We start from the raw sequence: 23,940 nt of genomic DNA on the forward strand, positions 1-23,940 counted from the left end.
CAGCCCACTTCAAGCACTGCGTCATGTGATGTAATGTGACGCGACCAAATTGTGTTGCACATAAAAATTATACACTTCAGGGTTGTTGGTTACTGTTTGTAAACACACTTGCCAGTGAAAACGAGAGTAAAAGCCAACCCCAGGTTCACTCCCATTCGGAGTTTCGCCTCACTACTGTCTCTTGGATGTGTGCTGCATATGGTCTTGCACCTGGCTGCTATCTTCTATAAATCCACTCCCCTCACCTGAGCACTGTGGGGGTACATGCCTGTTGATGTTCCAACCACAGAAAATATGAAGAAAAAAAGAAAAAGAAAATACAGACAGATGGGCAGAGTCTCTGCATATATACATCCCTACACACTTCAAGTGGCTCATATGTGATGACTGAGAGGGATTGCATCAGTATGAGTCCATACATTGTTTAGGAAAATCCTGGATAGAATGCCTTAAGGTTAAAAGTTTCTTTATTGCAGACCTTGCCTTTAACCTACGCCCTCTAACAGAACAGTCAATCTAATTTCTCAAGACTAGGACAAATCATCCCTCAAAGGTTTGTCAAAAATCAAACCTGAAACACCACCTGAGATTTCATCTTTGACGGATGCCTGATGTCATCCGATGGAGGACATAAATCAGGTAATGTGCAGCCTCACTACAGTAGCTGTGGCCCTGTGGTTTCATCATCCATGCTGTTCAACATTTAATATGATCGTCCATCACATGACAGTACGGCCTCAGATTGATTTCAATCAAACCACTCCTGATGCCTGACCCTCTCCTCGCTCACTTAATATCTTTGTCAAAAGCAGAGCCCAGCAGGGACCAGGATGAACTTGGCGATATGGTTAATTAGCCACAAAAGTGAACAAATGCTCGCTGACAATGAGCGTGTCTCATCTCATCTGATCTGACAGGCCTCAGCTAAAGAGCAGACGCTCCAGTATAGGCTTAAAATAAAGTGCACACCTGCTACCACAGAACAAGAATCTTCAATCTTATGGATTGTCAGTTACATCAGCACTTACAGCTTTAACAGGTGATGTTTCTCTTGTAAAAAGTCATCTATCTTTAACGTCTGAACCGCAACACAGACAAGCATCACATAGATGACGCAGAAACCTCAGAATTTTCCTGTTTATCAAAATAATCCTTAGTTTGATGCTGCCGCAGAGCACTCAAAGGCCTCAAAATCTGCTTTGCTCACTGATAATTTGAAACATAAAAGTGAAATACAAACATTATCCTAGACAGCAGAGAGTGAGCACTCCATACAGAGAATAGCTGAACCTCTTTACTGTACCAGACAGTTTTAACAACATCATATTGTGTGATTTCTGAGCTATCAAGGTCTTCTACGTTCAAATATGTATCTCCTACTACATCCAGATCTGTTTTTTAACAAGGTATAGATGTAACTTCAGGTTAAGGTACAGGTTTGAACATTGACATCTAAGTGTTTTTGACCATGACTAGTGTTTCTGAGTGGGTGAGGATAAGGACATTCTGCAGTATGCACATAGTGTTGGTGTGTGGGTTTCAGATAAAAGCTCTGAGCTCTGACATAATTTTACTGACCTTTCATCCATTTTAACTTCATCAAACTTGTAGGAAACACTTGAAGTGGTCGATAAAGTCCGCTCATTGTAGACATCCATCTCATTTGTTTCAGATACATATATACAAAACAAAAGGGAATAAAAATATAAAAAAGTGCATTTGAGAATGTGATAGAAACCTGCACAGGCTTACATGACAACCATACCCAGAAGACATAGAAGTGGTGAAATACAACAGCCAAATTTGTCAATACATTTAAATACTAGAATGAAGAAAAAAACATATAAGTATACAGTAAAAATTTAAAGATTTCTTGTCTGAAATATATTCAGAAACATATTTTTGCGTAGAATTTGGATGTAATATGAGAATTTGTGAACAGGAAGTGGGCGGCATACTGTTTCCTGTAATGTAAAAATAGGCTAAACGAGCTAAATAGCCCTGATCAAACATGAACCAAGACTATGTTACTGCGTTAATAGTCTCGCTCACCAGACCTTTCTCAAGAAAAGAAAGGTCTGGCTGGGCCGACTCTCACTTTAAGATTGGAGAAAAAAACGCCCCGGCTGCTTGTATTTCTTTCAACCAATCACAATCGTTCTGGGCGGTGCCACAGCAACGGTGCGCTTGCAAAAATATTGCCGGGGGGAAACAGGTTTTGGTGTAACACGCCCACAAAAATATCGCCTACAGGACGCGAACCATGGCAGAAAAATGGCTACATCCCCGCAAGATCAAACACCGCAAAAGTTAGTAAAGGACGTGTTGAAAACGGTTGAAAACTGCTACACAACCGGAGGTGGTAGGGCGGGACTTCAGCGGGTGGCTCGTTCCGCCCAATGAGAGGCTGATCTATGCAGCGAACTTCCGCCCACTCAGACTACTGCGTTAACAGTAAGTAGCAGTAATGTTGTGTTCACACCGGCTGCCATTAAAACAATACATGCGAGTAAAGTGGCGCAATGGACATGAGATTCCTGAGATATATCGATTTGCGCCACAATAGCCAGTGAGCATTGAGATCCTCCAGGGATGTTCGACGCTTTTTTGCATGTCTTGGGCACTCATTATACACGTGGTATCATGCATGTATAACACTAGTTATTCGCATTTATGAAGTGAATAACGCGAGTAATGGGACACAGAAATTTGCATTTTATTTAGTGTGAACACAACATCATGTGTTTTTTTAATCTAAAGCTAAATGGGCGTCGTATTTGTAGACGTGACCTGGGACACGGGACATTTTTTGGATAAACAAGCTCTATTTTGATGCTTTTTTAAAAATGCACTCTGGCACCTTATATACATTTAAAGTGCACATCTTAATTATTGAAAAGTTGAAACGTGTACATCAAAAAGTGTCTTGTACTCTCCAGATTAATTGTAAATTGGGATGTTTAAAACATTAGCGGCTGTTAGTAATTAGTATGAGTTTTGAGTAGAATCACAACTGCTGTCATTAAACATTTCATGACTAGTATTCATGTTAACTATGTTGGAATATGACTACTTGTGAGTATATTTACTCAAACACTGTAGTTAAGTACAATTTTGAGCTACTTGTGCTTGTGAATTCCCATTTTATGCTACTTTATAGGCTACTTCTACTCCTATTATGATGATGTTTTGAATGCAGGACTTTTACGTGCAACATAGCACTTCTACACTATTGCTAGTTTTACTTATAGGTAAATGAGCTGAGTACATCATCTGCAGCTGTTTGCTATATTGGAATTTTTAATAGGTTGTCTTTTACTCACACACAATTTTCAGACACAGCTCATGCAGTATAGTTCATGATCTGCTCCCCTCTCCATCATCAGATTTTACTTTACCCAGACTTTAAGGTCAGTGTGAGGGTTTTATCTCATTACTAAAAAGATAAACAACATCTTTATGTATAATGAATTAGAAAATGGATTATTGCTACATTTGACTAACATATTTATTCATCAGAACGTAGCGTTACAGCACAATTCATATAACTGTAGTGTTGGTGCATTTACCTTGTACTGGTGGCTGGTGTGGTTTGTAGGGACGTGTTGCGTATGCTACAGATGGAATGTGTCTGCAGCTGTACATATCTCGAACCAACAGCCAAGCTTGCGTCAAGTCAACCACCAGCAGGAGCACTTATTGGTCCAGGGCAGTGCATTCTGGTAGTTGTATATTTTCTACCCTTTGAGCAAAAGTGAATGCCACAGCCCTTTGTCTCTGTACCACCAATTACAAAAGTATTTCTGTCTTTCTACTGCATAGACAGCTCAGCCCTAGAACCATCTGGTTCCAGCTATTATCAATCATAGATAATACGACTGGCTTCTTCCCTGACCAGGGGAGGCTATTTGTACTTCCTGTTACCTTCAGGGAAACTTGCAAGAGCAGGACAAAAGGACAAACTACAAGAAAGTGAGCAAAGAAATTTTAAAGATATTTTAAATTGTAAAGACTTGGTCTTGGCCTAAAATATAAATGTCTCTAGTTTAAGATGACAGATTGTACAAAAAACCTTGACAAACAGAATCACCTCACTCTACCTAAATCTACTCTTTACCTGAGCATATTAACAAGACGTCTGGACTTGCCGGCATGCTGCTCTGCTTTCTCTCAGGTTGATCCTGGGAAGCTGACAGAGGTAATAACCACTATGACTGCTCGTCCTTTCGGTTTACATTTTATTTGACAAGACAATGATCTGTAAAACATGTACAATAGGTTTCCCAAAAAGCATACAAAATGATAATTGATCTGTGATTAAACAAAATAAATGAAAGAATTGATAAACACTCACAAAAATATGATTACATCTCCAGTGTGTTTGTGTGTGTGTGTATGTGTGTGTGTGTGTGTTTTAGCATTGCCATTATCGATGTCAAACCCATCATGTGTTTGTGTGTTTCCCCCTTTCATCATCCGTTCTACTGTCAAACAAGAAGTGTGAGAATTGAAAAGCTAAAAATAACATAAAGAAGGCACGTCTGGCTCTGTGATGAAAAGCTGTGATGACAATGGATGAAAGAGAGAGAACCGAGAGGGGGGGAGAAAGAAAGAGGGCAAACGAGGGAGAGGACCGCATTCAGACCGAACTGCGTTATTGAGGACATTCACAGCTTGTGTTTCTGGCATCGAACCCGTAACGGGGGGAGCAAAGCACCTTGGCCAAAATGCAACGCTGGAGCTCTCACAGACGGGACAGACTCACAGCCTTGATATAACACCTAACCCATCTGAAATCACTGCAGTTCCCCCACATCACCCTCTAACTGCATAACTGACTCATGCTTTTTGGGCAAATACCGCCTGTAAACTGACACAGAGCTTATTTTTCTTTGCAATTTCCGTTTTAGTTGACAGTTTCATGACTGCATTCCTGGCGATGTTGAGATTCTAATTCAAGATACCTCAGAATGAAGCAACTCTATTAAACGTAAGGCTCTGGGTAAAACTGAATGATCCCCCAAATGAAACGACAGAGCTCAAACTCAATACTGAATGTTTGCTGAGTCATTGGTCTCTGATATAATGGGTCCCAATGATTGTCCTTTTCCTTTATGCTCAATCTATCAACAGCAGCCCGCTGGCAAACACATTAAACACATTAATTCACAGAAAACTAAATATTCATTCATTTAAGAAAATTAAATTACAGACAAAAGAGCAAAAGCGTCACATTTAATTCTCCCTTATGACAGCTTTTGTTCTGTGGCAGGGCTGTATAATACACTGTACGTGATTGTCTGACACTGCACCATAAACAAGTCAAAAGCCATGCACTTGTCATGGTGGTCCAAATCTTCTGGCATATTTGGACTTTTATCTCATTGGTCCATGCAGCATGCAGACATTCCCTTTAGTAAAAAAATCAAAACATCGCAGACACAAAAAGTACAAAATAAACTTTTACACCGTCAGCATATTATAGAATTCCCTATTTATCCCGCATTTGTCCTGAATTTATACTGCAGATTCAGACGTCTGTAAACATTAATGATGGTAACTATAGACTGTATGTAAAGATGAACAACATGTCTCTACTCACTCCCACTGTATGAAAATTAAACCAAAATATCGCAGATATGGCTGCTGTTATCTTGCGTTGATAATGTAATTTGGAGCCAGAATCTATGAAATAGCGATCTCCATCAGGTTCCACTAACATGGAGGGGGTGGACTGTATGACCTATGCTGCAGTCAGCCACCAGGGGACGATCAAGATGTTTGGCTTCACTTTTGGGGAGCTGACATGCCATCCCATAGGCAAATTTGTGAATCCCAGGATAGTGAAGAAATGACCCACCCTACTCTATCTACGATGGGCTAGTGTTGGCTCCAATGGTTGGATTGGTTAGGTGGGGCGGGCCATTCCTTCACTATGCTGAGATCCGCAAATTTGCGTCCAACAGACTATAAAAAAGATGGATGACATGACAGCTCCCCAGAAGTGAAGCCAAAACATCTTGATCGCCCTCTGGTGGCTGGCTGCAGCATAGGTCTTACAGTCCACCTCCTCCATGTTAGTGGATGGGACATGAGCCAAACTTAACACTCTATCACGTTGATGTATGTTCAAGTGACTGCCTTTTGGATAAGTTTGTTTTTTAACTAGTTATGTGATGCCATAAAAAGGGGGTTGACATCATGATTGACAGCTGTGTGTGCCAATCTGTGTGCTTGTGATGAAGGGCGCTGCTCGCGATTGGTCGGATGGGTGCTTAGGCGGAAACTCGACACCATGGAGATTGATACTGCGCAGACTCTGACTCCAACTGACATCACCAGAGCAAGATGGCAACAGCTGTATCCGAGATATTTTGGCTTCATTTTTGCACAGTTGGGGTAAGTGGAGACGCGTCGCCCATCTTTATAAACAGTCTATGTGTCGTCTGTCATTATTACACAAAGTCAAATAAAACTAGTAAAACAAATCTGTGTCTCTTTTCAGGATGGATCAAAGGTGTAGCAGTATTTCTGTGAACATGCAGCAAAAAGTGGTACTTCTATAATAACTACAAATATATAAAGCCAAAAAATGTCTCCCCACCAAAGCTAGCAACAATTGAACATAAACAGATGATTGTCATACGTCATTAAAAACTAAAATATTGCATTTTGTGCCGACCTCACAGAGAGTGAAAGCTGTGATGAGAAATTTCTTGTTGTAATCTTTTCAGGCCTCCCTCCTATTATCTCATTACTCTGTCAGTTTGATTTTATGTCTCCAATTATGTGTCTCTCTTCCTGTTTCCATCTCTATCAACTTTTATACCAAACTCTTAACAAATCTGCATCCACCATCTGACTGTGCTTTTGTGGGTGATTTTTACTGGTGCTGTTAGCCACATCCTGTCATCCGACTGTCCACTTTATACCTCAGGAAGATTTGTGTGCCTCAAGGTCTCAAGCAAGAGCTCAATATTAGAAAGGAGAGGAGCATCTCTGTGTCTCTGTGTGTACTGCACACTGTGGCCGAAAGAGATGGCGATTCCACGCTGACTACATTTTCGGATCAGCGCTAAAGATAAAACCAGGAAGCCTGCTGAGCTGTCACACTACGAAAAAACAAAAAATAAAACAAAAATCTCCGGCTCTCTCAACTTAAATTGGACTTGTGCTCGTGGTGTGCATGAATGTGACATCGAGATAGAAGTAAAAGAACAAACAAACAAACAAAAAAAAAACAGCTTGCTTTTTTTTGACATTCAAAAATGTTTTTACAAATGGAGAAGATCATTCCGCAAACAGCCTTGGGAAAGTGTTTCAACAAGCCACCGATCATGCCATGCAGAGTAATATGAACAAGGAGTAAAATCCACACCATTTCATTTTTTTTCTTATATATTCAAATAAAACATTTTAGTAATAAGTGACAACCTCAATGTACCCGTGAAAAGTAAAATAGTAATATACACTTTTTTTAAACCGCTCAATTTGACATTAAACAAACTTCCATCCCCTGTACAGAGGCACTGATAACACCTACACTTTGTTTATTTTTTTTATGTGTACACATTTCACCAACAATATATTATTCATCAATATTATCAATAGTATTTACACTGTTTGTTCATCATTTGGTACCATCTGACATCTATGAAGACCAATTTTTGATTCAGCCAGGCATAGTTGATGCTCACTTTTTTTTTTCATTTTTGCTTTAAGTGGACAATCGATTAAAATGCATATTTTCTACACATGTAAAATGTTCTGCATATATCAGAGTGTGTGACCATTTTAATCTATTAAAATGGCTGTAATGGCAGTATTTTCCAATACATGCTGAGCATTTTCACACTCTGAAAATACATTCCTTATAATGTTCCCTCAGCCTTATTAGTGTGATTCATTAGAGGAGGACTGAATACAAACATTGGTGCTTTTGTGTATTTGTAAGTGTGTGTGTATGTGTGTGTGTGTGTGTGTGTGTGTGTGTGTGTGTGTGTGTGCATGAAAGAACCCTGTGGTGTGTGTGCTTCGCTGTAAACCAAGTTTCATCTCCCCGACACACAGCCTTACCAACTCTTGCAATTATAAATCATGGAATCTTAATCATGTAATGTTGCCAGGTTACAGAGCTTCAAAACGATGTCACTTCCCCTTCGTTAGTGCTAACGAGCAGCCTGGTGCTCCGGGGACAGATGAGGCCCTTTGACAACATAATAAAGTGGAATGTTTTTTTATTGGACTGTAGCCTGGTTAAGAGTGGGAAAGGCTGCTTCTTTTTGGGGTTATTGTAGGAGTTGATAAATAACTGAAATACTTTCAGACATCTTGAGTGATTAATTGAAGCTGCTTGGAGAGCCAGATGATCAGGCTTTGAACTTCCTGGGACCAAATTCAGCTAGTATGTAATTCAAAACCAACTAACCGTGGAAGAAAAATACTTTGAAAGGATTTCAAAGATGGTATTTTTTACTTTCTCTGTTGCACAAGGCTGCAACAGGAGCTTTATGTTTTATCCTTACTTAGAGGGAGAGAAGATGTTCAAATCACTTTCCACGGCTGTAAACAGAAGAGCCCAGGACTGGCAGCTTCACATAAAACAATCATTTTTGCGATGGGGACATTGTATGTTTATGGCACAAAATGTTGCATATAATATTTCATACTGAATCCACTTAAGATGTTGCTGTCTTGCTGTTTTTTTTTTGTGTGGAAATTTTGATTTGCAAGCATCACACAGGCAGAGCGCAGTGTGTTAATTAGCTGAGGGTAGTGTTCCAGTTCACCTACACTGCAATACCTCTCAAGCATGTAATTAACATATTGTAAAAGCCCGCCTCATCATATGCAACACACATGATTTCAATGGCTGCATGGCTTGTCTGATATTAACTACTGTGTGTGTGTGTGCATCTTGCTTTAATATTTTGTTCTTTATTTTTGCTTTGACAGATACTTGCAGTGTAATGATAATTAAAAGTGTGTATGACAGAGTTAAAAAAAAAGATAAGTACCCTTACCAACATTACTAGTAATAAGTGGCTTCCCCAGAAATGAAAATATAACACCCTCTAAATGTGCCTTTGCTTTTCATGCAGATTTAGGTGATCTGGAACTGGCCCATATACTGTGATGTGGTGCTCTAGATGCCATGGCTACACGTACATGGCAGGAGATACGAAGCTCTCGCCACGGGAGATGTTGGCGGCCGGCGGCTCATGATTTGATGAATCCAAGTCATTGCCATGGTGACCGTCGCTGGTGTGGTCTTTGAGCTCGTTGATTTTGTCGTATTTAGCCGAGTCGTCCAGGACTGGGGGTGCGCCGCCGTTCAGGGCTCCGGTGGTCTCATCATCCAGGTTCTGCAAGACGTCATTCACGTTTCAGGGGAATACAAACTATATGACATTAAAGTTGATCAATATAAATCACAGGAAGACTCACCTTCCATGGTAGAATTATAACTTCTTTACATAGCAGGAGAATTAAGGGATATTAAGGAAAAGTACAGACATTCATTTTCAAGTTACAATCACACAACAATACAATTTTAGATAGATTTAGTAACTGTGAAGGGATTTTTAAATCATAAAGAATTTTTTGATTCTGTGTCTCATAAGAATGTTGAATTTGTGCATTGGCCTGAAAAGCATCAGTGCCCTTCACACTTAGCATGTTTTATGTGTAGAGTAGGGATGTCAATGGTTAACCACAACACAGTGGTTAACAGCCAAGAATATTTTTGGTTGTTACGCATGTTGGTTTATAGGTTATTTTTGCCACTCTTCAGTTTACTGCATTGCACACCACCTGGGTCTGGTGGGAGCTAGCTAGCAGTGCCACTCATTTGGTAATTACCACTAGTAACGCTGTCCCGATCCAACAGCATTGCTGTGGAAACATTGTGCCCACCCCTTGGTCTCCCCCCAGGTTGCCCCGCTAAGCATGTGGCTCAATTTTGAGCTGCAAACCTCCTTTAGCATGGCTAGTTGTGCTAACGTAAGTTAATGATCAATGCTGAAGTGGTTTTGCGGCTCAAAATGTAGCTGCTTACCCACAGGAGCTACCAGGGGGAAGACTGGAGGGTGACGGCCATGTTTCCACAGCAGCGTGGTCTCGCCACGAGGAGGTGTGAAGGAGCCCCCCCAGCTAGCTAGCTCGCACCCAACCCAGGCTGGCCCCCAGGAAGTATGGAAGCCAATTTTCGTGGTGGCCAAACAGTGGTAATGCAACCTCTGAGCTCTGTCATGTGATGCCCTGCAGACCAAAAAGTCTTTTCCCCATTGACTGACATTGGGGAAGGAACATCTGTAAATCTGTGGATAAATGACTCTTTTCACTATTGGGATTTGATCCATTGGTCCAAGAACATTTGGAAAGTCTAAAAGAACTGCCAAGATTAAATAATTTTATCCAAAGTTTGCAGAGTGCTAAGCCAGAAGTTAGCCATTCTGCTAGTGGAAGTAAGAAGCTTGGCTGCACTCAGTTGAACTCGGCCACCGTAAGTTTCTAGTGCACCTACTCTATGGCCTGCACAATGCAGATGCTGTGCCAACACTGTTGCCAACTCTCCAGTAAGAAAAGTAGCTATTGGCTGTCCTAAAAGTTGCTAGAAGTCCCTAAAGGTCGGGATTAGCCAGTGGCGGCTCCGCGCATGCGCGATTCACTTGCAGTCTGGACGCGGAGGGGTTAACATCTCCTGCTCTGACTGTGAGTGCTTTGGGATGGGGGAGGGGCCCATGGCAGCATCCACTGCTCTTTGAAAAGAATAAGAACAATACCTGCTTTCACGTCAGAGTCTCCAAAAGTCTCCAAAAACATCAGAAAAAGTCGCTAGATTTGTCGCAAGTCGCTGTTTTGTAAAAGAATCGCAAGAGGGGTCTGAAAAGTCGCTAAATTTAGTGACAAAGTCACTAAGTTGGCAACACTGTGTGCCGATCATCTTGGTAGTTTTATATGCGGCAGTTGAACCTTTTTGGCATCATGCGCCACTAAGCAATTGTTATAGGAATGAAAGCGGCCCTGCTGCCAATGCTGTATCCAGTTCTCTTAATACATCCATTAAATGAAATCAAATAAAATGAAATAAAAAGCATTTACATTAAAATTTCACTCTCCCTAAATGGATAGTGCCTAAAAATGTGGCGCCAAAGCTCACTGAGTCAAAAGAGCGCAGGACTAAAAACAGTTCAAAGGTGTTGAACTGATTAGTCAAATATGCAACTGAAAGCAAAAATAAGCTGAAACTGACATCTCTAGTTGAAAGGCTCCTGCCTGTTGGGAAGGTAAGAGGTTGACCTTGTTGGTGCTTCTAAGTAACACACTCACTTTGTCAGACCTGTCCGGTGACAGGAGGATCTGAATGACGAGGAACAAACACTGTAAAAGGCTGAAATGATTGTTCTGAAATCTCAGTTTTTGTCTCTGTCCATGCATGTGCTGTGTCAAAGGATTCTCTGATATCAAATTTGTGTTGTAATTAAACTTCAATATTCAAGTATGAAAGACTGAGGATCATCGAGTTTATGTTATTATTCATCAAAATGAAGATTGATGAGGTTTTTTTTTTTAACATCAGTAATTATATAGAACTTAATATTAATATAATTTGATTGATTGGTGCGAAGTACAAACACCATGGCGTCCCTACAACACAGTCAGTAGCTGTCCAAACAGATATGGAGCCCACTGTGACAGAATGTGGCTCATGTGTCAGGGAGCAAAAACATGCTTATGTGTTTGTGTTGTGTTAGTTACCGTGACAGGCTCTCCCCCTGTGGGCTCGTAGTAAACCTCTCCTGGGCTGAGAGGTGCTGTCTCTGTGGCCGTGGGAGGCTCTGATGGCTTGTTCAGCTACATGCACAGAAACCACATCAACACAGGGAAGACAACAAAACAGAAAACAATACAATATAATACAGCTGAGAAGAGACAAGCTCAAACAATGCATTCAAATAAGATAACAGAGCTGTAGATCCGAGTCAGAAATAGAGACCTTGTAGCCTTGGGAAGAAAAAATAACAATCCAGTCCAATTAAAAATATGTCACTGAATTCATGAGCAATTTAAAGCACCCTTGCTCATTAGTGTTGTCACTACAGCCTTACTTGGTATGGTTTGAGCAGTGGCTAATGTTAGCAAACTTTAACAAGCTGTTAAACATGAAATTAATAGGTGAGTTCACAGGAAAAAAAGGGAAACTATTTTATTCAGTATTTTTACCAGTTATAATAACCAGGTCTGTTTGTTCTAGAGAGGAAAAGACCCCTGCGGATTATTCGTCCACCAGTAAAAACCTCCTGAACGATGAACACTGAAGGAATTCTAACTGGGAGAAGTTTCCGCTGGTTGCAATCTGCAATCCTCACTGCTAGACACCACTAAATCCCCTGAAATAATAAACACTGTTCCTTTAAGAAAATGATGGAAATGATCCTGTAATTACCACTTGTGGCCACAGAGGTCGCTGTTTAGGAAAAGTTAAAGTCTCGCATTAAAAGAGACAACTTAGAACTTGGATTTTCTTGTTATAGCTCAGGCCATCATTTTTGTTGGTTATGATAACACTGTATTTCATTTATTTTCCACTAAAATATTCTATCTTTCAATACCATACCAAGCAACTACAGCAACTTCATGTAGGCCTTGGTAGCAGTCAGATGAGGTGAGGGAAAGATCGTGGTCTGGTTTGATACAGTAAAAGACCACAGTGACTTGAGACACAATAAGTTTATTAACATTTTCTAACCTTAACTAAATTGCTTAACCAGTAACAAATACTTAGAATAGTATATGTAAGGAATGATGCCAGATGAGGTGTCCATTATCACTGTTTAACGGCCTCTGTGATGGCCGTTAAACAGTGATAATGGACATGTCAAAGGCCATTATCCTGCTTAAACCATGGTCACTTATTGAAGAAATAAAAAAGAAAAAAGAATATTTCTTCATATTTTCATGTTTTTTGCAGACAAAATCTAGAGTTTTTCACAAGTCATATCTTGTGACCTTGTGGTTTACCTAATACCTGGCTGGAACAATCACTGCCGCCCCGTAAGGTTCTTATGCAATGGAAATGTTATTCACTACTCCAGTAAATAGGATGAACCTTAACTATGACCTAGCAATGGGAGATATTCAAGTTCGTCCAGCTCATGGAACTCTTTGACCCAGCTATTAGCTAGAAAGCTGACGTCATGCTAGCAAGATTCAAGGTCAATAACACTGCATACAACTGACAAACAGTAAATATTATTTGACGGTATGTTTAACAACAAGACTAGCTGGATATTCAGCCATGTCATTGTCCCCTAATCAAATCAAGATTTTCATGAACAAAAGATACATCATGTGTAATGTTACTGTCGGCTGCAGCCTGAAGTAGCGAGGTGAATAGCGGACAGGATGTGCAATGATTGCTTAAGTTCAGAGGGGCAGTCTAGTACCTGTTGCTTGTTGCAGCCTTCCTATGGTGTCCAGAGGCATTGACCTCAGTGTGTTAAATTAATTGCAAACAGATTACAGATACTGATACTGTTATGTAGCCGGCACATTCATTCAGAACAATGAAGAGACAGTTCTACCGGAACTACTTAGTACATGTCCATTATCAGTTTTTAACGGACACCCTGCAGCCAACCAGAATTAAGTATTTACCCAGACCATGGTATAGAAAATCTTATACTGTGTGCAACACTAAACACTGTATCAAATTCAAGGGATTATTTGTAAATATATATAGCTTTGAAAGAGAAATTTGCAAGTACAAGAGGCTTGATTTGGACTCAGAAATAGCCTGGTAGAGGTAATGCTTGATTTTAATCATGTTCCACAGATGGTGCTCTCCAAGACACCGTGCAGATCTCTAATAAACTTTCACTGTTGAACCCTGTGAACCCCATCTTAGCTGGGCATTAACAGGCATTTAGACATCTTTTATACATCTAATCAACATAAAATTGCAGAGTTTTAGTCTCATTACATAATGTGTTACAAGCACAACAAAATGTGATCGAATGATGGAATAAAATGGTGAGGAGGAGGAGGAGGAAAGAAGGGCTCTAATGGAGCTCTTTACCAACCAAGCTAATTATTTCGACACACATAAGCCAACTCAGATCTCCAATCAATAGCCATTAGCCCCATTATGACTGTCCAAATGGACTGCGGCTGTGTATTTGTGTGTGTGTGTGTGTGTGTGTGTGTGTGTGTAATATAATCGTGATGACAATAAAGATTGATTTGAATTCGTGTCGACCACTCACCATCTCTGTTGAGCTGCCGGCCTTCACAGGGGGAGGGGGCTTGTGCTTGGGGGGGCCCCTGATGGAGAAGAGACAAAGATAATACGGTACCGATCGCTGCTCTGTTAAGACAACTGATTTCTTTTGTACCAAACAAAGTCGGGTTGCTAAGAGTGAACAGATATGCAAAAATGGAGCTCTAAAGACATCGTGTTGTAATTCAATCCAGATTCTATTAATGACTCTTTAAATGCAAAGTTACAATGAAAAGATATTTAATTACGGTGGGGAGCCCTGTGTGGTTTAAAGGTTTTTGCACTTGAAGACAGAAGCAGGGATTGATTTATAGATATGTATTTGTACTGGCAGAGACATCTGTATTGAGAGCATATAATGGAGAACACTTTTCTTTGCCCTCAGTGACACAGCACTGCTTGAAGTGGAAACCTAAACAATATGAGGCACTTCTCACTTCATATCAGCCCAGGGATTCTTAAAAGCCTCATTAGTATTTTGGCTACTATGGGCAGAAATACATCATGAAAAGCTACATAGATACTGAGTCTCAGTCTCGGCAGGTTTATAACTTGTTATTGTGGCTTCCTTATTATTATTACCAATTTACAGCTCAGTCACCACAAGTGTTGGCATTGTACATCTCTACAAACTACGAATATGTTACATATACACATTTCATACATATCATATCACATTGTATCGTATCGCATAGTATTGTATCGTATGATATCGTATCGTATTGTATCGTATCGCATTGTATCATATATCATATCAAAGTTTCTAAAGTAATGTAGTATACCAGTTGACAATAGCCCATTTTACAATGCTTCTTCATGGCAGGAATTTCACGCTGTTACGCTGTCTTGCCGTTCTGTATTAAAGGTACAATCATAGAATGGGGGCCATCAGAATGATGTCTGTATAAATGGGACATGGCACGACGTGATCATGGATGTTTTGACGATGTGTTTTGTATGCGACCCACTGTAGGTGATCTAAAAAGTAGCTGGAATTCAGTTAGTGACTAACTCAAAGAAGAAGAGCAGCCAAAACATGTACACAAACTGGGAAAACAATGAGGTCCGGGAGCTCCTTAAGATCCGCTGCCTTATAACAGAGACGGTATATGATTGTTATTGTCATGTTATGCCATTGTTATTGTTTGTAAACCGCTGCTGACGCGTATGTTATGTCACACCAGAATGCATGAAACAGCTGTCTGCAGAGAGTGAGAGCAGTTCAGACCAAAACCTACCATACAGGATTATATATACTGTATATGTTCCAAGCCTGAACTTTGCAATCATCATTTTGGGTAATTGTTGTGATTTCCATCTTATTCTATCATTGAATTGGCCACACATTAGAGCATCAGCAACTTGTCTACAACATTCAGTAAGTGTGAATCAAATTAACCTCTGTGACTTGGCAAGGAAACAATGTCTGTTAATTTGTTAATTCACTGTATACCCTGTTGTTCCACAGGAAGTCTCAGTTTGGAAACTCGCCTCCTAGACTGGAATTAAAACTTGGAACATTTGATAAATTCTACTTTGCAGCTGTAGCCCAGGGGAGGAATTGCAGGGGGTGAATTGGGGGTGCAGAGGATTGAGCATTTAAAAACAGAATAAAAATAGAACAGAAAAGACTTTGTTGCCTACTTTTTGCATGCAAAAGGCAAAACTTTGTCTTTGGTTTTGCATGTGCAAAATCTGCTTACAGAAAGGGTACATTAAAACACATCATATCACATCCAGACAGGACACACTCAAAATGCATTTACTTAAAAGCACAATATAGAATGAAAGCTACATTAAACGGAGCAGCAGTTAGGACTGAATCAAGGTTCAATAAATAGATTTTAAGTGCTGTATGCTGACGTAGCAAGCTGGCATCAGAAAGTGGCTGTCCTTTCTGAGTAAGACATTTCATGGCAACAGGGACAAATGATTTCCCATAGATGTGTACAGGAGACTCTGTACCTTTGCCCTGAGGACAATAGCTGAAAGTGGTGATTGAAAGGCCCCATATTATACTCATTTTCAGGTTCATACTTGTATTTTGGGTTTCTACCAGAACAAGCTGAAATTCTTTAATGTTCAAAAAACACCTTATTTTTCTTAAACTGTCTGCCTGAATATACCTGTATTCACCCTGTGTGAAGCGCCTGTCTCTTTAAGCCCCCCTCCCAAAAATAGCCCAGTCTTCCCTGACTGGTCAGTATTTGCGTGTCTTTCACATCTGTGCACTCAGCATCTCTGCACCGTAATTGCAAACAGGGGAATGACTGTAACACTGTGTCTCAAATCGCGCACTTCTGTACTTACACTTAATATTTTGAGTGCATAAGTGCGTTCACACTGAGAAGTATGAAAAAATGCAGGAACTATGGACACTTGGCTACATAGCGGAACGGGAGGGACCACGTTTCAAACTGGAAATAGCGGCCAAGGACTGTGCGACCGTGAAGGTCGCTGCATTGTACAAATACACGTGTTTTTTGCACTAAGCACCACTATACTGTTGTCGGGTATAAGCCGGTAGTATGTTTATTGGGATAATTTAGCAGTCTGTAATGATTTGGTGCCGCGAACGATAACTCGAACGCTAATGCTAGTTTGCTAACTAGCAAATTTGCAGTCGTCATTTCTGGTGAGTGCGCAACGGCTGTTTGATTTGAGACAACACTACCCTGTCGAAATTTACTTGGGTTGGGAACTGGAGGGTCGTCTGTTTGAGTCCCCGTCCGGACCAAAATATGGAGCGTGGACTGGTGGCTGGAGAGGTGCCAGTTCACCTCCTGGGCACTGCCGAGGTGCCCTTGAGCAAGGCACCGAACCCCCCAACCGCTCGGGGTGCCTGACCAAAGGGCAGCCCCCTCACTCTGAGATCTCTCCACTTTGTGCATGTATAGGTCCTGTTTGTGCATGTGTGTGTCTTTCAGACCTGTGTGTTAATGACAAGCAAGAGTGAAAAACACTGAATTTCCCCTCAGGGGATTAATAAAGTGAATAAACTTAAACTTAAACTTAAACTTGTTGTGACTGAATAATAAGGAGACGGCAGTTACATTCTCTAGTGTACTACAATTGGCAATTACTATCAAAGTCCCGTGCTACATTTTTTGCTGTCAGTTGTAGCAGTTGGTTGAGAGTAGCAAGTTCAGAGTATGTCAGAGCTGAACAGGGTTAACGTTAATCATTTGGCATACAGTAATGGTGTTCCCCTAAAGTAGTACTTGTTTACAGGATGTAACAGAGTTCAATATTTACGGATTCAGTGTGGACAGATGCAACAAAATTGATGTAAAGCAATGCAGCGTGATTGCTGTCAGGACACTAGCGGCTCTTTCTATCTTTATAGACAGTTTCACTGAAATTGCATTGCTACTGTAGGCAACAGCTTGGGTCCGTGTTTACTTCCTGTCAGCTGATGCCATTCACATACACTGCAGTTGATCAGTTAATTGGTCTACCTTTCTCAAACAACAAAAGTATTGCTAAGAATCTTGGTATCTATGACTATTGACCACCATGTTAATAATTTTGTGCAGTCCTGTCTCCTTCAGCTAAGACATATCTCTACAGTCAGATGTATGTTGTTTTCTATGGATGTTTAACTGTTAATTCACACTCATTCACATTCATTTTCTATTGTCTAGATTACTGTAATTCTCCCCACACGTGCCTTAGTCAAGATGCTCTGCAGCTGACAGGCTATTAACTAGAACTAGCTGTCAGTCACACATTACACCTGTTCTTGCATCCCTCCACTGGCTTCTTGTAAAATTCAGAATAAACTACAAGATCCTGTTGATTATAAAGCAGGCACTGCACAACCTTGCCCCCAATTACATTTCTGATCTCCTTCATCCTTATTTTATTTCTCGACAACTCTGATCTTTAAATCTCAGCCTTTTATCCACCCCCCGCTCCAAATGCGAAACAAAAGGTGATCATGCATTTGCTGTTTTAGCCTCAACCCTCTGGAACAATCCTCCCCAATCAGATTAGCTAAATCTTTGGACTGTTTTAAGCATCTGCTAAAACCCAACTTTGTAGGCAAGCCTGTCCATAGAGCTTCTTCATGTGTTAAGCTTTTGTTTGTGTTATAATTTATTTTTACTCACTTTACTCATTCATTTATAACTTTAGTGTGTGTGTGTGTGTGTGTGTGTGTGTGTAGCACTTTGTAACTGTGTATTTGATGAAGTGCACTTAAAATGTTACACTTTCTAATGGGAAATACAAAGGAACCCATTGAGAATGTGTATGTTTCAAGTTTGAATGGTCTATATATTTGGTTGTGACATCACAATTTCACAGACATCCTGACGGCTCACTTAAAGGCACAGTTTCTGATTGTTGACTGTGTGCATTTTTCTGTGGACTGAGAGTTTTGATAGTTAACAGTATAGCACCTATACCTGCTTTATATTGAAAAAGACATAGAAATCTGATTTTTTTTTTTTTTTTTACAATATGGGACCTTTAAGGAATCGCTGTGGATACCTTTGATTTTACCATCAAGCATTTGGACTGCTTTGCCCTGGTGATACGACATTGGGGTTTGTTAGCAGCCTGTAATCGTACTCCCCAGTTTAACTTCTTAAGACAGCTTTGTCTCAATTTGACACTTTTGCCATTTTGGGAGCTAAGTCTTGAGGTTGCCTCGTGCAAAAACGTAAGGTCAGGATTTGTTACCAAGCTACTTCTGCAGGGTTCCCTCGTGACATGTGATAAGTTTTAATGAGCCTCAGTTCCAGAAGGGGAGATTAATTTTTCTCAGGAGGTTAAATAAACGATGAAGTAGATTCAGGGATGCTAATGAAGACTTACTCTGCATCCTCGTGGCGCTTGCGAATGAAGAAGATGATGCCTATGATGATGCCGATGAAGGCAAGGGCGCCAAGGATACCACCGACGACGGCACCTGTTGATGGGCCTGGGGTGATTGTTCTCTTCTCTTCTGGTGAGGGAGAAGCAAAACAGAGAGAAATGTATTAAAGATTAATTTATATTTGATGCGACTGCTTCTGGCACTTCGTTGCTGCTACTTTGAATATCTCTGTGTGTTTTGCTGCTGAAGTCTGTGTAAAATAAAGTAGCATGTTTCATTCAGCACCATCAACTGTAGCTGAGCAAAATATGTGATAGAAACAAAAAGGCCAATAGTTTGGTTTTAATGCAATGTGAGTAAAATGAACCATCATAAGGTGAGAGGTGAGAGAAGTTTCTATTCAGTGTTTTTATGGTGTTACATAGAAGCACAATCACATGAGCATAAAGAATTCAATATGAGATCTTGTAAAATGAAAGCATCTCAAAGCTCTGTTGTGCTGCGCGAACACTCATGAATGCCATAAATCTTTGCAATGCAGCTTCACGTCAGCAGAGTCTCACGCTGACCTCAACATCTCCCTTCAATTAAGAGTCTATTTATGATTTCCGGAGGGCTGCTAGGCATCTAAATTGACTGTAAAAGCCTCTCATTACTGTAGTGCTTTTATTTGAGAAAAGAAAAAAAACAAGCCGACAGCTGCTGCACAAAACAACCACCGTGATGCTTCTGCACAATCATCGACTATAACAGGGATTTTGGCAGAAACAACAAAGGGAGGGTTGAATTATATTCACAGGTTGTTTGGTCCTTTTTTTTTTCATGAAATCATATTTCATCACCGCCGCTGAAGTAAAAGCATTCCGCTGCGTTTGATACAGAGATGATAAAAGGATAATTACCCCCACGATTTGCACTCATTTAGCCTTACTACATACATCTAGTGGATTGTTGTATGTTTATTTACCTAAAATGAAGCCAATTTGTGCTGTTGCTACAAGAAAAACTGTCCTGCAATTGCTGTACATACAGGAGTTTGAGTCTCCTCTTAAATTATAGCTTGTGAAAGACATCAAAATGTAATTGAATGCATTTAAAAACACATTTGCATCAATCAAGAAAACACTTTTGTGTTCATTGTTGCAACAAGAGATTTTTTTCAGCCACCAAAAGTGATATCATCCTCATCCTTTACTGCCTGTTCTCAGGATGAAGAACCATAGCTTGCAGGAAACAGAGGAAGACACATCTGGATGCAAAATTAAAGGTTCAAGTTGCACCAAATCAATTTTCCCAACAAAGAAATTGACCTGTGAACAGTGAAATCTGGACTGTTTCCAGTCTTTCAAATGCCGCAGAAGTTTTAGACATGGATAAATAAATTAAAAATAATAACTATATGCATAGCTAGATACTACAAGGGATACGTGATAAAACATAGGCAAGTGGAAGAACTGCTGAAAATATGTGTTTGATCACCGAGTTGTGGCTGCTTTTCCTCCTTCTCACCAGCAGGTGGCATTCTGTTCCATGCTAGCACAGTCTTCAAGGAGAGAAAGAATCAATTACAGGTAGGTAGGTAGGTAGGTAGGTAGGTAGATAGATAGATAGATAGAGAGATGAGAGAAGAGAGGACGAGAGGATGAGGGAGGGAGAAAAAGCAAAGGAGAGTGGGAAAGAAGGGGAGGGAGGCGAGGAAGTAAGGATGGATCCAAGGTGGGGAGAAACAACAGAGGAAATACACAGTTAAAGATTGGCGAGACAGATGGAGGGAGGAGGGAGAAAGACAGCGGATGACACCGGCCTTTCCTCACAGCTGGAGATGCTCAAACACAAACACAGACAGAAGCATGTGAACTCAGGCAATCCCTTCCTCTCTCCATGTGTGCAAACATGTTTGTGTGTGTGTGTGTGTGTGTTGGAAGGTCATTTGATGTGTGCCATGGCGATTTACACTGGCGATGTTTGCCATTGATATTTGTGGTCGATAACAAACTGCCTTTTCGATAAACAATGAGATGTGATGCTGTAGGAGAAATGCCACACAAGCGACATGGGGGGAGGAAGAAAGGCGGGATTTGCTGCAGAACCAGAAACTTGACTGGTCATAAAGAGTTGAGTGCACACCAGAAGAGTAGAAAGAGAAGAGATGATGGGTTGTCTGAAGGTATAGTAGATGCAAAACTGGTGTTAATAGTCTGCCAGAGTACAGACTCACACCTTTCTTACTAATAGGCAGGATGCCATAATCCTCGTTAAACACACCTTTTCTTCTCACTGCAGGCATTATGAGAAGGTTGAATTAAGGCAGAAAAAACCTGAATTTTAATTAAAAATCCCATTACATGACCAGTTTTTCTATGTTTTTGTTTAATTTTTGACACCCTTATATGTCTCCACACCACCAGGAAGCCTGAAAAATATAGAATTCAAAGGGCAGTGCATGCCAGACAGTATATGTGCAAATTAAATTAGTATGGAAGTTCATAAATACCACAAACTTTTGAATGAGCACCAAACAAACCCAAGCTGTTATCACTCTGCAAGCCAAAATTTCTGCGCACAGTGCACCGGGTCAGGGTATGAGAGTAGAATACACTTTGAGAGCACGATGATTTTGTAAATGCTCAGTTTGCAATCTGCTTTCAGGATTTTGTTTGTTTGTTTTGAGAGATTTAAAGGGCTTGAGAGGGTTCTTGCCAACAGGTTTCAGAAGGAAAAAGATCATGGATCGCACTGGGATGTAGCCTGATGGTACTTAAAAGGCGAGGTTTAACAGGATGATGCCTCACAAGTCAAATCCAATAGAGTTTACTCTGCTCTTGGTTGGAGTTAATGTGCAAGGGATTCAAAATCTGCCAAAATGTGTGCACATCTTAGACCAGTGGCTCTCAACCTTTTTCATGTTATGGACCCCTAAACTGATACACATCGGGTCAAAGACTCCTATTTGATAAGATTAAGCTTCAGAGACCTCTGTCTGAAAAGATTTTGGTTGTTGGATATGACTAAAACCTAGTTCACATTACACGATTTTCACCGCAATTTTGACGTCGCAGAGGATCTTGAGAGCCACCTTGGGTCGGAGATGAGTCGGCAGATAGTCTGCCACGAGGAGTCCTCATGTGAGCAAGCCTACGAGCAAGTCGCCCCCTCGTCTGTGACTGGGACTGGATATCTGGCATGCTAGAAAACTGGAGAAGTGTGACACAACTGACAAAGAGCATCAGCCAATGAGAGGCGGGATACGTCCCACGTCAGCACGCAGGAGGACGCAAGAAATGTGAGGAGGACAAGCCGGCAAGCAACAACAACAATGGCGGCGTCCACAGGACCATGGGGAGCACTATGTGTTTGGACCCAGGCCCTGGAGGCAGATCTGATTCAACACTGGGAAGAATATCCATGTCTTAACAATGTGTTGTCTCCAAGTTTGGTGACATCACCACGTTATCTGAGGCTCTGTCGGCGAGGGCTCGGTGGAGAAATCTTGTGGTGTGCACACAGGTCGTAAACCAAAATAACTGAAATTCCAATTTGCATGGGACTAAAATATGACCTCTGTGTTTGGCAAAATATGGTAGGTAATTTGCAGTGAATGTTATACTTAACAAATGATGGACATAACAGATTAGAAGAGCTAAGATCAAAGATGACCTCCACCATTATTACAAATTAACGGCGGGCCCCCTGGAAATACCAGTCCTGTGCGCATATGGCTTTAGACGACAGTGAGCAAGGGAAGCGAGGGTGCTCTCATATATAGTTACACCATTCTTCTTGCTTACTTAGCACACTAATGACGCCCATGAGTCTCCAAACTGTTTCCATGCATATAAATCTGTTAAATAAACACTGTAAAACCTTAACTTGCTGACTAATTAACTGCTTAGATTTGTTGTATTTCCTTAGAGGCTTTGTTGTTTATTAATTTCCATACAAAAACTATCATTTCAGGTGAGAAGCATCAGTGAAATGTTGTGACCCAATATCACAGAAGCAGCACAGTATCCCTAGGAGTATTGGGCAATTCTGCAACAATACCAGTGTTCCTTGTAAATGCAGGAAGTAGTGTGTAGTGTAAAGTAAGGGTGTGGATGTTGGCGTGGCGCCTGGAGACCTGCAGTTAATGCTTATCTGTTTATAACTATAATCACAATCTTAACCAAACTTTAACTGAGTGTTTCAGTTGGCTAATCTTAACCACAGCGTAAACATAAAAGCCCCTTTTACACTGCCAGATTTTCCGCGAATGTTGGGCCATTTCGCCGCCAAGCTGCGAGTGTTTAGACACACAGAGCTTGATTGCCGAGTTGATCCGAGGTGCCCAGTTTTCTGCCTCATAGTGTAGTCATATTGGTGGAACCCTATTAGTTTAAACAGACCGAGGCGGCCTTCCGCGTCGGGAGGGGCTGTTGATGACTTGTGGGAGGAGCTGTTGATGACGCCGCACGTGCGAGCCACTGGCGGTGGATAAACAGGAAACAGCTGATAGCAGGAATTAGCGAGCAGCTAGTAGCAAGAGGGAAACGCAAACCTGACAGACACTGTAAAGATGAGCAACTGCGGAGACAAGGAATTGCGTGCCCTCCTTGCCCTCGCAAACGAAGAGGCCATTAACCGTCAGATGACGGGGACGGTGAAGAATGGGCCGACTTACGAGAGAATCGACAAAGGACTGACCAGCCGCGGCTTCCCTCCATGTCACTGTTTACGTCGCACGCTGAGCTACACGTTTTGTTACTTGCTCACGCCCCCCATTGCCCCAAAAAAGGCACATTCTGTATAAACAAAAGTAGGTAGGCGGCATTTTGCTGCACTCCCCGATTTTGTTTTT

At 41.0% G+C, this 23,940-nt stretch overlaps 1 protein-coding gene across 3 annotated transcripts in view; it reads right to left on the bottom strand.

Moving 5' to 3' along the window:
• Positions 1–4,230: 4,230 nt before the first annotated feature.
• Positions 4,231–23,940, bottom strand: part of pvrl2l (PVR cell adhesion molecule related 2 like) — a 433,542-nt gene continuing 413,832 nt past the window's right edge. The window contains exons 7-10 of one of the 3 annotated variants that reach the window (XM_050034267.1): positions 19,103–19,229; positions 14,268–14,325; positions 11,761–11,856; positions 4,231–9,365 (exon numbers count right to left, since the gene is read on the bottom strand). In XM_050034267.1, coding sequence (XP_049890224.1) covers positions 9,159–9,365; positions 11,761–11,856; positions 14,268–14,325; positions 19,103–19,229 — 488 coding nt within the window. In that variant the 3' untranslated portion in view covers positions 4,231–9,158. Of the gene's footprint in view, positions 9,366–9,447; positions 9,471–11,760; positions 11,857–14,267; positions 14,326–19,102; positions 19,233–23,940 lie in introns of those variants that run through there. The other 2 variants (XM_050034266.1, XM_050034268.1) reach the window with 2 other exon arrangements.

The sequence above is a fragment of the Epinephelus moara genome, chromosome 22 (assembly GCF_006386435.1).
Source record: "Epinephelus moara isolate mb chromosome 22, YSFRI_EMoa_1.0, whole genome shotgun sequence".
Lineage (NCBI taxonomy): Eukaryota > Metazoa > Chordata > Actinopteri > Perciformes > Serranidae > Epinephelus > Epinephelus moara.